The 17,429-nt window shown below is 38.4% G+C and overlaps 1 protein-coding gene across 1 annotated transcript in view; it reads left to right on the top strand.

The window, feature by feature from the left end:
* LSm1 (U6 snRNA-associated Sm-like protein LSm1) overlaps positions 1-7,597 on the top strand; it is a 52,824-nt gene extending 45,227 nt beyond the window's left edge. Inside the window, exon 4 of the mRNA XM_090392709.1 lies at positions 7,336-7,597. Within this exon, the coding sequence (XP_090248835.1) occupies positions 7,336-7,506 (171 nt within the window). The 3' untranslated portion in view covers positions 7,507-7,597. The remainder of the gene's footprint in view (positions 1-7,335) is intronic.
* The last annotated feature ends 9,832 nt before the right edge of the window (positions 7,598-17,429 follow it).

Genomic DNA, 17,429 nt, shown 5'->3' with positions numbered 1-17,429 from the left:
TATAATCCTCAATCCAGAGTGATAAAGACGCTCCATCTCGATCAGTAAATTGCTTCTATTTCAGGCGATCTACATGCTTAAAGAAGCAGTAGCAACTTTTTCTTGTTCTTTGTATTCTTTGCTCTTATTTAATATTGTCCAAACTGTAGACTTGCTGCTGTATCTCAGGTCTCACACTATCATTGTATTACTAGCACTACCTTCATGTCTCTTAATGATTTCATCTTTTCTGCTTGCTATAGATTGGCAACAAAAAGTTTCGCGTAGCGTAAAATTTCGCATAACTTAAAAAAAATCACGTTAACTGATTAATCACTCGCGTAAAGCAGGAAATGGTATTATTTCACTCAATTGTGCTAACTGACTATCGGTGCATATCAAATTTGCGTTAAGCGGGGTTTTCCTGTATATAGATCACATGAATGAAAGTGGTATTAAACCTGATATCAAAATTGGAGATATTAATCTCAGCTCTTTACTTTATGCAGATATTATTATTATTGGACCTCCAGGGAGTCCAATGACTCATCAAGGGAGGACACCTACTCTACAGCTCTATCTCCATCACTCAATCCACCAACTACAACTAACTGCAACTATACCAACGCCATCTACAGCCCGCTACCACAACTATTATTTCCACAAACAATCACAAACATCCATGCCAACGGCAGGATTCGAACCTGCAGCCTCTTGGCTGGAGAGCGGATACGGTAACCACTCGGCCAACCAGGCCGGCATGTTATACTTTTAAATAAATCCAGTACAAGTCTGCAAGATTCCCTGACTAAATTGAATAAGTGTTGTAATAAATTTTAAATGAAAATCAGCAATAGCAAGACAAAGACAATGAAAATAGGCAGAAACATTGAAAATATCAACTGCATTGTGAATGGAGAACCTATAGATCAAGTAGAACATTTCAGCTACTTAGGCACAATTTTTAGTGAAGATGCTAAATTAAATATGGAAATAGACAACAGAATCAGCAAAGCAGGTATGGTAGTAAGTCAGCTGAATAAATTTGTATGGAAAGAGAGAAATTAGTCAAAATACTAAGTTAGTTGTATACAAGACAGTGTTCAAACCTTTTTTAACTTATGGATCTGAGAGCTGGGTTAGAAATAAAACATTGACCAAAGGCTAGAGACCACAGATATGAGAGTCCTGAGAAAGATTAGGGTTGTGAACAGATGGCATCAATGACAATATCATATTTAAAATGAGGATATTAGGAAAGAACTTGACATTGTCAGCATCCAGGAATGCATTAGCAGAGCTAATCTCAGGTGGTATGGTCACTTGAACAGAATGGGTAAGAAAAATTAGCAAAACAAGTATTTTCTGCCAAGTTGACAGGAAAAAGACCCAGAGGAAGAACAAGATATAGGTGGATTGATACAGTAAAAATTTAATATAAGATCTAGTAATATTTAATATAATAAGATCTAATAATAAAGATTTGATATAAAGAAATATAAGATCTGATAATGTTGGAGTCTTGACAGATAACAGATTGATTTGGAGGAAAATTATTGATAGGAAGTTAGTAATGATGTAAGCTCTTCGTGTGGTATTATCATAATATCATAACAATGTCATGGCCGAGTTGGATAAAGGGAATTGATACAGTATGATAATGTTGGATTTTTCTAAGGCATTTGATAGGATACCACAAAAGGCTGTTGCATAAACTGGCGAATATGGAGCCTTGGAGAATATTGAATTCGAATATAAACTCTTTACTTGAATCAGGAAAGGGTTGATAGATATCGAAAAGGGGTATACAGTGGGTGTGAATCTGCTAGACTTAAGGTGACCAGTGGTGTACCTCAGGTCCTTGGGGCATTGTTCAATCTATACATTAATGATATCAGGCAGGATCTAATATCAGATGTGCAATTATTTGCCGATGATGCAAAAATAGGCAGGGATCAGGGATGCTACAGATATTCAGAAATTACAAAATTCATTCATTTCGTATGGTGATTCAACGGCCGTGAGCCCCTTTTACGCGGAGGTATGGCACCACCTCAATACCCCTTATTTTTATCCAGGCTCGGGACCGGCATAGCTGTCAACTCAGACCTATGGCTGGAGGGATTGTCTTGAGTATTCCTGACTGTACCTGTGTGTGTTCACGGGACCGATTTGCCTGCTTGCTGGATGAAAAATCCTAGATCAATTGGGGAAAAAAACCTGCTGTCCGCGATCTAGACCAGCTAACTTGGCTATGGCTGAGGAAGATCCTTAAGCTCCGCACGTCGGCGACAGAAATCGAACCTAGGACACTCCTTCCCCAGGCATATGGTAGGGAAGCGCATAGCCACTAGGCTAACTGTGCAGATAATTACAAAATGATTTGAAGCATAAAGTTTACGTAACTTTACACTTAGTGAGTGTAAAGTTATGCTCTTTGGCATGATTAGAGTTCCAGCAGCATATTGGTGGATAGGAATTTAAAATTCAAAGTCACACAGAAAAGTTGCAAATACAACTCAGAGAATAATTGCGATGTTGAAACGAATCTTGATGTGCAAGGAAAAGGAAGTCATTTTGCCTCTTTACGAGGTGTGGCTATTAAATAATGAGATTGGTTACAAAAATGTGGTTTATTATTACAATTGTACAACTTAATTGTTATCCCCCCCCCCTTCAACATACTCCCCTCCTCAATCTATACTATTGCATATGAATTTTCCATTTTTGGAAGCAGTTCTGCAAGTCATCAGGTATTATCTGCTTCAGTAGTGCTGCCATTTTGTCCTTTACCTCATCCATTGACTGAGAATGGGTTCTCTTCAATGCTGATTTCAACTTTGGAGAAAAGTAAAAGTGACATGGAGCTAAGTCCGGCGAGTAAAGAGGATGGTCCAACACTGGGATCTTCTTATCAGCCAGATACTGCTTTACAGACAGTGCACTGTGGGCTGGGGCATTGTCCTGATGGCGAATCCAAGCATTGTTCTTGGATTAGGTCACACAGATCAGGTCTCTTCTTCCTCACTTGTTCTATCAGCTTGGCTAGAACCCAAAGGTAATAATGTTAGTTAACTGTCTGACCCTCTGGTACCCATTCAACCATTACCATGTCATTGATATCAAAAAAAAACGATCAACATTGCCTTCAGTTTTGACTTGCCCCATTCTTGCTTTTTTCATTCTCGGTGACGGAGTTTTCGAGTGCATCGATTGTCTGTTTCTGGATCGTACTGGAAAATCTACATCTCATCACATGTAATGATCTCCTGCAAGCAAGAGCGAATTCTCCATGCTTGCTGCACAAGCTCATTACTTCAGAAAGAAGTAATATTTATTTCTTAATAAATGCATGCATTTATAAGCATTCCATTTAGGCTTTTATTTTTGTAGACAGAAGACGTCTTAAGCCTCTGCGGCAATAATTGAGCTTTGTGTTGTGTATCGAAAGCCAATGCTTGCTCGTCTAGTCAAAGCTACCATGGCTTGCTCAGTTGTGGGAGCTTCCTGTTTCTCGCTGCAGTACTGTGATTTCATGCATGCACATAGCCATTTCTGCTCCCTTCACGTCGTCTTGTAACGAATAATGTCTAATGCGGGTTTTTTTTTTTGTAATATCTTTATTCTAATTAGCAGTGCGCTTTTTGGTTTCATAACCTTTCTTACTTATTCTATTGCGTGCTATGTTTATCCACCTTTCACATTTACTAGTCATATACCTATGAACACTGGAAAATTTATTTGTTAAGATTGCGCCACCAGTATTTCTATATCGGCATAAGACTCGGTAATGCGTCTGGTAATCTCTCTCTCAGTAGCATAAATTCCTTCAATAAAGTTTACGTAAACAGTCGTGGTTTCTCAAGTACTTAAACTACGCTTGGTATGCCTCAGTTGTTTCCCTCTCACAAGTCCGGGTTTATTTAGGAACAGTGCATTGTAAAATAAATGATCAGGCAGCACTCTATTGATATATAAATAAAACACGTTTATTTACATTAATATCAAAGTACATTAATTAAACGATAGGGAGGGTACTCTCTCTACCTATCCTTTAAACTTTCAGCATAAAGAAACAGACTTTCCCTTTTTCAATGCTAATTAACTATACAATACAATTACTCGGTTACTTCTCTGCTTATTAAATCAAATTATTGAAAACTCTGATTTACTCATTAAGAGGTTCGCTAACTATGCCAAGTTATTTCACAAATCTTATGCCGATCATTACCATTCCAAATGAACTCTTATTGCCACTTCTTATTACTATTAACCTAATTCTTATCAGTCCATATATAACATATCTCCTAGATTATAAAAGGAAATGTACAAAAAAAAAAAGGAACAAAGTTACAGAGGCTCTATATTGCACATTCAATCAAAAGTCTTGCACTAAAGTCGCTATGGCTTTTCTTTCATCTCAGGTCTTGGGCTTCCTTCAGGAGTGTCTTGCATCAGTAGTATCTCGTCGGGAATTGGCAGGCTGTGGGCTGCAACCTGCAGTACTCTCGAATAGCTCAGGCATGAGGTTGATCTCTCATGACAAAAGGACTTTCAAGTGAAACTGCTTCGTGTATTTACATCGGCTGCTCTCTCGTCATTCCCAATTATCTCCTCTGGCGTGTCTCGCTGTAACGTCCGGTCCTCTGGATCCTCTCCCAATATTTTTCTGCCTCTTCCGATAACTCTCTGCTGACTGCCGATGACTGGCTCCTTGACTGCTGATTCCGATAGTTCTAATTGCAGCCGACTGGCCCTCTCGATGTTTGGCTCAGTCTCTTTTTATTATACCTTCTCCGGGACTTCGCACGAAAGGTTGTAACCCCCGAAGAATTTGGCACGACTCCTTTATCTTCTTTTAAGACCAACCCGTTCTTTCTTCTCCTCCATGCATTCCTTTCATCGTATCTTGTCGGGCAGCGGAAACTTGTCTCAACCTTTCTGATCTCTCAGGCACTGACTTTGAAGGTTTTTTTGTGCAGAGCTCGTAAGCAACTTTCTCATACTAAAATCGTAAACAACTTTCTTATGTCCTCATATAGAGTTATTATACAAAATTCCGGTGGTAAAGCATTGCCTTTGTTTTTGACATTCTAAAATATTCTTGTTAAAGGAATAAATACAGTTAATTCCCATAGGGTTATTTACAATAATATCTAGCATAACATATACAGAGACAAAGTTATTTTTGTAACATTCTCATGGGACTTGACCTCTGTAAAAATCGATGTAAAGCACTTCAGTACTTCCAAGCTACATAAGAGTTTTACAGTCTCACTCTGTTGCTTAAACACAGGCAAAGTAGCTCTAGCCAGTAAGCTTCAGCCAGCCTATACGTGTGCATGTTGCTTGGGAAAATTAAGTTACAACCAACTTTTTGTGACGATGTTATTGACCAGTTCATAAAGAAGTCTACCGTAGGGTAGAATTTGCATTCAATTAGGTCAGCTAAATTGAAAAAGATAGAATGTCATTTGTAAAATAAATGTTGTGTTTGTATGATTAAATATTCATAAATTTCTAAATATATAATTTTAAATGGTCAGTGATTCATTATTCCTCTAATCAGACTTCAATCACACCTGTCACTCCCTGAATGATAACAAGAGCAATCGTGAATTTCATGACCTGCATTCGCCCCTGCTTGCAAGTCCGGCTCTGCTGTCAACCGGACTTGCAGTGGATGAGGTATAGGAGAAAATGGCAGTGCTACTGAAGCAGATAACACCTGATGACTTGCAGCACTGCTTCCAGCAATGGAAAATTCGTATGCAATGGTGTATAGATAAAGGAGGGGAGTATGTTGAAGGGGGATAGCAATTAAGTTGTACAATTGTAATAATAAACCACATTTTTGCAACCAGTCTTGTTATTTAATAGGCACACCTCGTGATAAGGCTTTGATAAGACCACACCTGGATTATTGTCTGCAGATTTGGTCTCCCAGGTTCCAAGGGGATAAAAAAAAAAAAGCAGTGGAAAGAGTGCAAAGAAGAGTTACGAAGATTATATCTGTATAATGGGATTTAGATTATGAGGACAAATTGCAAGTATGTGGATTGCAGACTCTGGTTAACAGGAGAGAGAGAGAGAGGGGGGGGTGATATAATAGAGGTCTATAAACTTTTGAATCATCAACTGATGAAATTTTTTGTTATGTGGAAGGTGGGGAGAGATCACAGGGGTATCCATGGAAGTTAAGCTTGTTCACAGTCTTGAAAGGGGTAAGAGCTAGAATTTTCTCCCAGAGGGCAGTGAATGAGTGGAACAGTTTGCCTTTAGGGATAGTTAGTACATCTAGTGTGAATGAATTTAAGAGAAGATATGACAGCTGGTTTGGGTGATTTATAGCCTCCCTCGATGAGTCCTTGACTCCTTGGAGGTCTCAGGTAATAATAATAATATCCTGTACACCCCTTGAGGTTACATGTCAGGAATTTGGTGATGATTATGATATTTATCAAATTTCAAAGACATGACAATACTTGATCAAAAACCAATCTCTTCGGAAAATAAGAAACTGACCTTATTTACACATATTCTTTTAATGTATTTTGGCTTTTTTTGGGATGCAGAAGATAATCCTTACATTAACCTTACTATACGGCATTTTTATTATCCTTTTTAGTCATAGTTAGCTAACTAAACTTTTTCGTCAGCTTCTAATGCTACCTGCATTTAATTTTGCCATGCATTCTTACCAATGTTATGAATGAATATGCCATTAATGACATCCTATATCTTCTCTGAAGTCCATTAATGTTTATTTTTCATGGACCACTGACAGTATACAGTTGTGGAATAGACTCAGGGAATCTCTCCTTGCCTCATTTATAGAAATAAAAGACAGTATGATGGCAAGAATATGCATATTGGTATGTTTTATTCTAAAACAAGTGTACCAGTACTTATTTCATCATAATGTATAATAACAGGTTAATCTAATAATTTAGCCATATTAAAAACAGTCGATCACTTAATCTTCAGGATAAATTTTCTTTGCTTTGAATCCACACAGTGCCTGAAGCCCACCATGGGTTTCCTATCAAAGGCATGAAAAATTAATTCTTGGGATTACATTAGATTTGTTTGCAGTGAACTCCTGTCCCATATATTTTATTATACTACATCCCAAGACACTGGCATTGAGATCTCAGTATAAAAATATTTCAATACTTACATTATATAAAAATAAGTTCCTATATAAATTGTAAATCCTACAAAAGTGTGGTTTGATCTATTTATGCATTCCACTTCTTATTAAACTTTGAAATGTTTCAGAAGCTGCACTCTTTTCTCAACATTGTCTTTTTTTAATGTTATCCAATTTCACTACAAAACTATTTCTCTTTTTAGGACTTGGATAAAGAACAGAATACATCTCTACAGCAAGTCTCAGTGGAAGAAATTTTAGAAGCGCAAAGGGTTGAACAAGAAATTCAACATGAGAAAGAAAAGCTTAGAGGAAAAGCACTTAAAGAACGTGGCCTGTTTTATCATTTTGATCCCACACAAGAAGATTTTTAAAAATGTTCCATAGTTTTGTACATATGTTTGTGTATGCTGTTTTTTTATTTATTTTTTGTTTGTTTGCTACTAAATAAAGTGTAAAGCTTCATTAATATTTCCCTTACAATATTTTTTCATTTATAACTTTAAGTTGCAAATAAAATGTGAAAAATCAAAAATGTTTTCCTCCATGATTATTTGAGGATATCCTAAAAGCAAAAAACTTTTATGTAATAATGGTCTCTCGCATTACATATATTATAAATAATACAACGAAAGCTCTAGCTTTGGCTGTATACATTTATAGGATAAAATTGGTGAGTAATTGAGATTACAGATAGACATAAGGATGGAGTGTGAAACATGCATTTTTAGGATTAACAATAGGATATGAAAATTGGATCCTGCCACACAACTGTGTGTGGGGGGAGGATATATTTACTCACTTCTCTCTCACACTGAGTGGTTTAAACTCTTAAATTCAAACTAAAAAGAAAATACTGAAGGAAACTCCAAATCTATTTTGCGCATAAGTTTGTATCCCAGGATATCTCATATGTAACCTAACTTCTTAAATTAACCTGTTAACTCATTTAATCCATTAAGGAGATTGAGTGAGAAACAAAATACAAAAATGTTAGTGCCTAACAGTGTACGTAAAATGTTTGTTTCACAAGTGCTACATACAAATTTGCATTATAAATATCTCCTTAAGAGAAAAGAGCCCACAAACTTAAGAGAGTTAAAGAACATCAATGCCACATGAGATTTATAATCCTCTCTTCAAGACCACAGGATTCAATAAGAATACACAGACTTGTAAGGCACACTTTCTTCTGCTCTTAAAGAATAACCAGAGAAATCTGATTAGCTCATACCGATTTTTCTTCTGATCTGATTTTCCCTTTCAGTCATTTTTGATCATAGGTGACTTTGTAGGCATTGTCCACAAAGTATTCCTGGTGGGATATTTAGAGGTTGGTTCACCATTGCTTCCCCTCCCTCCCTCCCCCCCAAAAAAAAAAATTATCTGGGATCGGCATATGGCTGGGATGTATTCATGACCGTAATCCACGTGTTCGTGGGACCAGTTTGCCTGTTCTTGGGAACGAAAAACCAGAGTTTCCAGGTGAAAAAAAAAACCCTACCTCCATGTGAGATCGGCTAACTCACCTTTAGTGAGTTAGCCGATCAGATCAGGTCTCTTTCTAAAGTCCTGATAAAGGTTCCTCATGTCACTGACAGGAATTGAACCCAGGTCTTTCCGACCAAAGGGCTTCGTCTATACTGACTGAGCTATGGTCAGGGCCGGTGGAAGTGGGCATTCAGAGCATGCAGACGCCACTACGAAGGGGGTGCCCACATGAACCGCACACGCTAAGATCATTTTACAGGGGTGCTTAGATAGAAATTGCATGCGGGCGGCAAAGATCCTAGTGCCACCACTGGCTATGGAGGCTACTTTCTGTCTTTGAAAGCAAAAAATAATTTGTGCTCAACTTAAGAGAGAGAACATATTTCTTCTTTCATATCTTTCCTGCAATATCAGTTCCTTTTCTATTTCCTTGAAATATAAAGATAATCTTAAAGCTCTTTCTTTGCTTGTGGAAACTTTTTTCTTATCTTTGAACACAAAAAGAATTTATCTTTCAGGTTTATACAGTACTTAACTAGAATACATTTGCTGCATATCAAATGGAACTGTCCATTGCTTTGGAAAGAGAAACTATATATCACATCTATCTATGCCATAACTCAGCTTCATTATTGTTGTTTCCCTTATAATGCTCTTTTCCAGCTTTTTGGCTTAAGAATTTCTTTAAACTATTTCTTTCCTAAACTTCCAAATTTTGAGAACATCATCTGCATTCCAATCATTGCAACAGCTGTTCTCTCTTGCTAATTCAACTTCCTCTTCGGAAATTCTCACTACTGCCTGACACGGTAAGCAACTTGGTTGTGAAATGAAAGTCGCTTGTAAACAAGACTAAAGTTCTTTAATGGCATGAAAACATCAGTTGGTGTGATGTCAACAGTTTCTATATATACAAGTGGATTTGTCCTGAAGGTACTTCGTGCACAAACGTTTGCTTATGATTGTATAATGATTAAATTGAAAATATAATTTGAGTATTATTATATTATACTTGCTAACAAGTAAAAAAAAAAATTTCTTACTACTTTCTGTGATCCAGAGTAGTTTAATAATATATTGATACATTATTTTCTAATTGTATATTGAAATATAAAACTTCTGCATTGATTCAACTTTAATATCTTCTTGAGTGTAGTTCCCACTGATGAGGCCTCAAGGGTTGAAACCAGTCTGGATAGTACCCTTTTCCATGTTACATAACAATATACGTGTACAAAAAGAAGTATGCTTCATATTATTATTATTATTACCCAAAACCTCATGGAATCAAAGACTTATCTGGGAGGTCCTTTTATCACACACAGCTCATCATACCGTGCTTTGAACACATTCAAACTCCCTGCAGACACCACACTCTCAGGCAAGGCATTCCAATCATTTACAACTCTGCATGAAAAAAAACTGCTTCTGAGTCCCCTACTCGCACCTTCTTTATATAGTTTCTAGGGATGACCTCTGGTTCTCCCCCGATCTCCCACTATTTTCTGTAGACCCTCTCCAGCATTGATCCTGTAACAACCCCTTACCAACTTGTAGGTCTCTATCATATCTTTCCTCTGCCTCCTGTCCACCAGACTCTGCAAATTGCATCTCCTTATACTCGACATTCCAGAGGTCAGAAACTACCTTAGTCAGTCGCCTTTGGACCCTTTCCAACATCTCTTCATCCTTCTTAAAAACAGGTGAGCAAATCTGAGCACACTAGTCCATGTGTGGCATAATCAAAGCCTTATACAATGGAACAAGAATCTCCCAACTTCTACATGTCAGTGTCCTCTGCATCATTCCCAGAAGCCTTTGTGTTGTCTTCACAATTTTGGCTATGTGTCCCCTAAATTTCAGATCCTTATCCACTATCACCCCCAGATCTCTTATTTCTTCCACCTCCAACAGTGTATCCTCACCAAGCATAAATTCTGCATCCCATCTTTGTTTTCCAAATTTTAAAACCTTACATTTTGCAACATTGAACTCACATTTCCATGCCCAATCACTCAGTTTATTCAAGTCTTCCTGCAAGGTCACAACATCCTCGCTACTCTTCATGGTTCGTCCCAACTTTGCATCATGTGCAAACAACTGAATATCTCCATCCAAATCTTCACCTCTATCATTAACATACAAGTTAAACAGTAATGGCCCTAAAACATCCCTGAGGCACTCCACTAGTGACTTGCCTTTTCCTCGACATCGCTCCCCCATACACAACTTGTTGATACCTATCAGACAGCCAATGCACCAATCTAATATCCAACCCCATCTGCTCCAGTTTGGCTAACAATTTATCATGAGGTACTTTATCAAAAGCCTTTGCAAAATCCAAGGTTCTTTTCATTTAGAAATTTCACTGTGTATCCTCCTCTGTCCAAGGAAGCAGTCACTTTTTTGTAATAAGTAGATTACTAAAACATGACCTCCCTTTAGCAAATTCATGCTGTCCATTGAAGATGATACCATTGTTGTCAACCCAACTCTGGATCCTAGTTCTCACAAGCTTCTCCAACAACTTAACCACAACACCTGACACAGGTTAATGCTTGAGTTCGATCACCTCCTTTATGAAGTGGCACAATGTTGCCCTCCTTCCACTCCTTATGGACTTGACCGAGTGCAAGACTCGTATTAAAAAAATATGTCAAGACAGGTGTCAACTCCCTGGCATGTTCCTTCAGAATACGTGGCAATATATTATTAAGTCCTACAGCCTTATTAACATCTAGTTTACTCAACTCCCTATACACCTCTTGCTCAAAGTCAGTCTCTCCTCCCACATCTACTGCTTTCAATCTCTCCATAAAGTCACATTCACAAGATTGAAAGACCCGTATGAACTGTGCATTAAGTATCTCCACCCCACATTCCGCAACAGCTGTCTTTATACCATTTTCTCCAATCAGTGTCATCCTTCCATAATCATTCTTTCTTTTGATGGCTACATATCGAAAGAACTCCTTATGATTCTTTTTGGCTTCATTAGCTAACTGCTGTTCATACTTCTCTTTAGCTACCCTCACCAACCAAGTCACCCTCTTTGCCTAGTCTTTGTAGACCTCATGGAATTGGTTATTTCCACTTCGCTATTGATGTGAAGTCAATAGTCTCTATACACAAGTAGACATGATGATACTTCACTCATAAACTTTCTGGGCATTTATACTTGAGTAAGAATTAAAATGTGATTTCTTGTCAAGTATAATATTCTTGCAATTTGCTTTTTCCCCTCTCTCTCTCTCTCTCTCCTCTGCTAACTTGCTAGGAACTCATTATGATGATTTCTTTTCCAGGACTGCATTATTAACTTCTTGAATGAACCATAAAGTTCTGATTTTTTTGTCTTTGTAAATAACTTCCTGCCTGTTCTTCCCAGTCTTTCTTTCAGATTTTGCATTGAGTCTCCAGTTTAAAAAATGCTTCTGTTACTGCAAGAAGAGACTGCACTCGATGTCAGACTATACAGATGCTTGAACCTGTAATATCAACTCAACGGTAATTGTTAAATTTGCTGTTAGCACAAATATAAGAATATGATTGCAAGGGAAGATACATGCAGAAGTTAAAAACGTTTCAGCTGCTTTCAGAGATGTAATTTATACAAATATAGAAATGGTGAAAAATATGAAAATATTTGCAACAGCAGTGATAGGCCGTCAACCATGGCATCTGCAGAAAACATTGATTCATTCCTCGAGATATATAGCCAAGTTATTTCCAAATAGAAAAATCAAGGTGTGTTCAATACAGATAAGAGAACCCATTGATGTCCATGAGAGCAATCTCCATACAGGGATACTGCTACCATCAGTATTTCTGGCCAACCATGCAGCTCGTCTGGAGTTTTGACATAACTTAAGTGTACTTCTACAAGCTTCTCAAAATGGAATAAAAATGATCAACATCAAAATGAATGTCTCTGAAGAAAATCCATCCCAGTTCTCTAGAGGAGTGACATTTATGATGTACATGCTTTCCCCAGTGCCCATTCTCATCACCATTGGATTGTGGAGGATAATGGCTAATTATCCTGTAATCCAGAGACAATGTCTACACTATTCTTGATGGAACATCTTTGAAATGATTGTAACAGCTTGGAGGACAAAAATTACTACTTGTTTATTGTGCATACTAGCTGATCATGCAGGGACACCAGTGAAACAACTCAATTCACAGCCCACCAACCACAATGAGTTTCCAGGGATTTCCACCTCAGGTAACATCATTGAGAAGACCAAACTGTTTTGGATAAAGTGAAGGTAGCTATGTCCACTGTCCCATCTGCACTTCTACTTCAGAATCACATCTGCCATCTTGTAAGAAATATAAACTGAAGTCGAGTTGAAATAGTACAATCATCACCACCAAACAAACTAGCTGAAATTTCTAAATGAAAAGAAGAACCTGCTTCTAAAAAAAAAACTAAACCAAAGAAGTCAGCTCAAGAAATGTTCAAATCAGAGATGGAACTAGGAGTCTCTTTTGAGGGAAGATCCAATTACGGAAAAGGTAAAAATATAATGGATGCCAATTTTCCAATTATGATGGCACAAAATCAGAAGACAATATTTCAAAACTAAGAGCAAGCATGAGTTTGAAATCCTTGCAATCTTGTTGAAAACTGGAAACCAGTATTCAGTGGGAAGGATATGCCAACACCCCCTATGGTTTGATTTATAAAATAACTCAGTTAAAGAGAAGGGTAAAACTTTTCAATGATCCCCATCCCCTTCTGCATTGTCTCTCCTAAAGTAGGAGGACTCTGTTCTCCAACAAAAGGGATGTGGAAGTTACTGCTAGCATTCAACACCAGACTTATGTTCCATCAATAAACTTTCACCACCTCAGAGTAAGGCAAGAATTAACGATATCACAGGGTATTTTTGATCTATGGAGCTTCAATGCAGCTGATAGTGCTGGAGTTATGCTACTCTATCCTCTGCTAGGATCATTCCATAAAATCCAGAGGGATGCTCTGAGGAAAGGAAAGGAAAGTCAGTAAAGGATACACCATTAGGTTCATCAAATCTATGCTGCCTTGGATCAGCAACCAAAGTCCCTGCTTTCTACAAGAGCTTTAACAACTATTTCTATAATTATCATGTCATCTTGTTGGGAGACTTCAACTGTGTGGCAGATCTGACATGAGAACCAAACATCTGGAACAGCTAGCTGCATACATCTGGTAATGCATTAAGAACATCTCACTCACTGACTTATGAGGATTTCAAGAGCCCTGCTGCCAAGATTATGCAATGACAGCTGATGACATCGGCACTAGGCTCAACCGTTTTGACATGGCCATCCCTTTTTCCGAATTGAGAAGGTCATCGTCATCGTATGTTATGCTTTCGTGCAGGCCTAAACATTTTATCGCATAAGCTTCCATAACCGATAATCCCTCGGAATAGGTTGGTTGCTCATTCCCAGTACATCTCATGTCTGTCAAAGAATGTGGTTATGGTGACAGGTTTGCCTGCTTTGCAGGATGAAACACTCCAGATAAACCGGCGGGAAAAAAACATGCTGTCCACGCCCAAGACCAGCTAACTTGGCTACGGCTGAGGAAGATCCTTAAGCTGCTCACGTCGTCGACGAGAATCGAACCTAGGACACTCCTTCCCAAGGCATGCAGTTGCGAAGCGCGAAGCCACTAGGCTAGCCATGCAGACATTGAGAAGGTAAGGCATGCAAATGTCAGTAGAAACATCTCGAACCAAAAGTTAGTTGTTCATTGCCAAGAGAGAGAGAGAAACTAACTCAGGGCCTCTTCTCAGCCAGTTGGGACAGATGGGCACAACTGAAACCACCACCAGATAGCATAATAATATTGGGACAAGAACGTGCCTTCCTTTATAGATCTATATATGGAGAGAAGCTGGTTTATAAGTTGTCAATGTCGCATACCATTTGACAATATCAAGAAGTTAAAACAAGTAAAGGAAAGAAATTTTAAGATCAAACTCCATCTGTGCTCAGAAGGAAAACTATTTTCTCTTCTGCAGCATGCACTTTGTCACATTCAAAAGGAAAAAGCCATTGCCAGAATCAAAGTGGTGGTCAGAACAACACCAAAAGTCATATTGGGACATGACTAAGCAGCTGATGAATTATATTCTGAGAGCAGATGATGTACAATCTGAATACTTCTTTCCTCCACTAGTTGCCTTCCAAGGGTACTATTAGGAACAGCTGAATACCAGGACAACAGTACCTCCCAAGGGTACTCAGAATATTTTCTCCTTCCTTGAACACAACATCCAAGCACGGTTAGAATAATCCATCACCTCAGTGGAGGTTGATATTCAAGCAATGCCATACTAGTAAAAGTTCCTGGGCTAGATAGATTATGAAAGAGCTCTATCTTGGGGAATGGGAATTTATCTTCCCCATTCATGTTGCACTCCATAAACATCTTCCTCTCCACAAATTGTACCAGGTTAGTTCTCGGGGTGTCGTAAAACATCGATTTCCAAAGCAATTAAGAATTGGAAGCCGAAGAATTTTTATTTTACGATCGATGAGTTTTAATTTAAAAAAAACGCCATGTTTTTTGTACCATGTCTAGGGGTATGATTCTTGCTTTGGATGCGAGAGGTTCAGGGTTCAAATCCCGGACAAACCCGTATGATTAGCTGGCCTGGTTGACCAAGTGGTTAATGTATCCACTCTCCCGTCAAAGGCTGTGAGTTGGAATCGCGCCGTGAGCAGGGATGTTTGTGATTGTCTATAAAAATACTAGTGGTGGCGGTAACAGTAGATGGTGTTGGTGTTGATGATGTGGTTCGCTGCTGTTAGTGGATTGACTAATCAAAGTGGAGAGTTGTAGAGTAAGTGCTCTTCATTGATGAGTCTTTGCCATGTAATAATAATGTTTTTTTTTTTCATTAAAAAATATTTCCCTGTATAGCTCTGTGGATATGACGTTTGCACACCACGGCGCTTGACTGCATGAAGGAAGACTTTGTTTTGAATCTAGTCGTCGACTAGAGGAAATTTTTCTAAGCCTTTTTTCGACCAGATCCTGAGTTAGTCGATTTCTGGCACGGACAAGCGGGTTTTTTCTCCCGGAAACTCAGGTTTTTCGTCGCGGTGAACTCAAGAAAATCGACCGTAGAACCCACATTATTTCAGACATTAAATATATTGTTATAGGGTTAGGGACCACGAGATGGCGGCACTTTCTGAGCCGTCTCTCTTCACTGCATTCCCCTTCATTAGTGATAGCCTCGGGCCAGTTATCTCTGATTGGTTGCCAGTTGAGATTGAACTGCCTACTCAGTCTCCAAAAGTTAGATACGACTAAACTGCCTCGCCCACTCCCTATACGGGAATAAAAAAGCGTTAGCTGATTTATTTCTTTTTTTTTTAAATATATTTCAATCCATTCACATGGCGGCCCAGTGTGAAATTCCTGGTGGAATGCCAGGCTGGTCCGTTTCTAGTTTCCAGGAAGAAAAATGTTCTTTACCGTGATACATCGGCTAATTTGGTATCCACTCTAAGAAAGAAATATGTTTAGCCAGCGTGGTTAACCAAGTGGTCGGTGTATCTGCTCTCCAGCCAAAAGGCTTGGGGGTCAAATTCCGATGTGGGCATGGATGTTTGTGATTGTCTATGAAAATACTAGTGGTCTAGTGGTAGTGATGGACAGTAGGTGGTGTTGGTGTTGATGATGCCGTTCGCTACTGTAGGTGGATTGAACAGTGGAGATTGAGAGTTAGAGTATGCATTCTTCCTCGATGAGTCTTTGGAATCCTTGGAAGTGTCACGTAATAATAATGATGTGTTTTTTCATTAAAAAATATTTCAGCCCGTTCAAACTGGGAAAAAGGCGCTTTACCGTGCTACATTGACTAATTTGGTATCCACTCGTAGAAAGAGATAGGAAGTTTATCTATTCGTCGACATGTATTAATAGCAGTTTATAAGACAAAATACAAATGAAAATGTAAAAAATATTTAAAATAAAGAAATTCACTAATACTTTTAATTCCCAAATGCACCGGGCTGTTTAACCAAAATTAAATATCGGGCCAGACAAAAATCTCATTATTAATCAAACACGAATAGCTGACCCAAGTTATCAGATTTTGGTTGACATCTGAGGGTGGTATGGTGGCAGACACCCGCCGCCATGAAAAGAAATCAAAGGACACCATAGTGTGAGTTACAGATAGTCATTGCACCCGCCTTAATAAAATGTATCACCTCTTATCACCACGATGACTGCAGCAATTGTACCGGATATACCTTATACCAGGGGCGAATGCTGGTAGTGAAATTCACCCTTGCTGTTATTATTATTCAGGGAGTGAGCGGTATGATTGAAGTCTGATTAGCGGAATAATGAATTACTGACCATTTAAAACTATATATTTAGAAATTTATATACATTTAATCATACAAATACATTTATTTTACAAATGATATTCTATCTTTTTCAATTTAGCTGACTTACTTGAATACAAATTCTACCCTATGGTAGAATTCTTTATGAACTAGTCAATAACATCATCATAAAAGGTTGGTTGTAACTTAATTTTCCCAAGCAACATGCACACTTGTAAAGACTTGCTGAAGCTCACTTGCTAGAGCTACTTTGACTGTGTATGGCCTGTGTTTAAGCAGCAGAGTGAGACGACGTAAAGGGGGCGAAAATCGCTATGCGCACGCATGAAATCACAGTGCTGCAGCGAGAAACTGGAAGCTCCCACAACCGAGCAAGCCAAGGTAGCTTTTACTAGACGAGCAAGCATTGGCCTTCGATACACAATGCAAAGCTCAATTATTG

The sequence above is a fragment of the Typopeltis vanoorti genome, chromosome 5, assembly GCF_054136105.1.
Source record: "Typopeltis vanoorti isolate ZY-2024b chromosome 5, IOZ_Tvanoo_1.0, whole genome shotgun sequence".
In the NCBI taxonomy this organism is placed as follows: Eukaryota; Metazoa; Arthropoda; class Arachnida; order Uropygi; family Thelyphonidae; genus Typopeltis; species Typopeltis vanoorti.
Note: the sequence above shows the minus strand (reverse complement) of the source record. Positions and strands in the feature narration are given on the sequence as shown.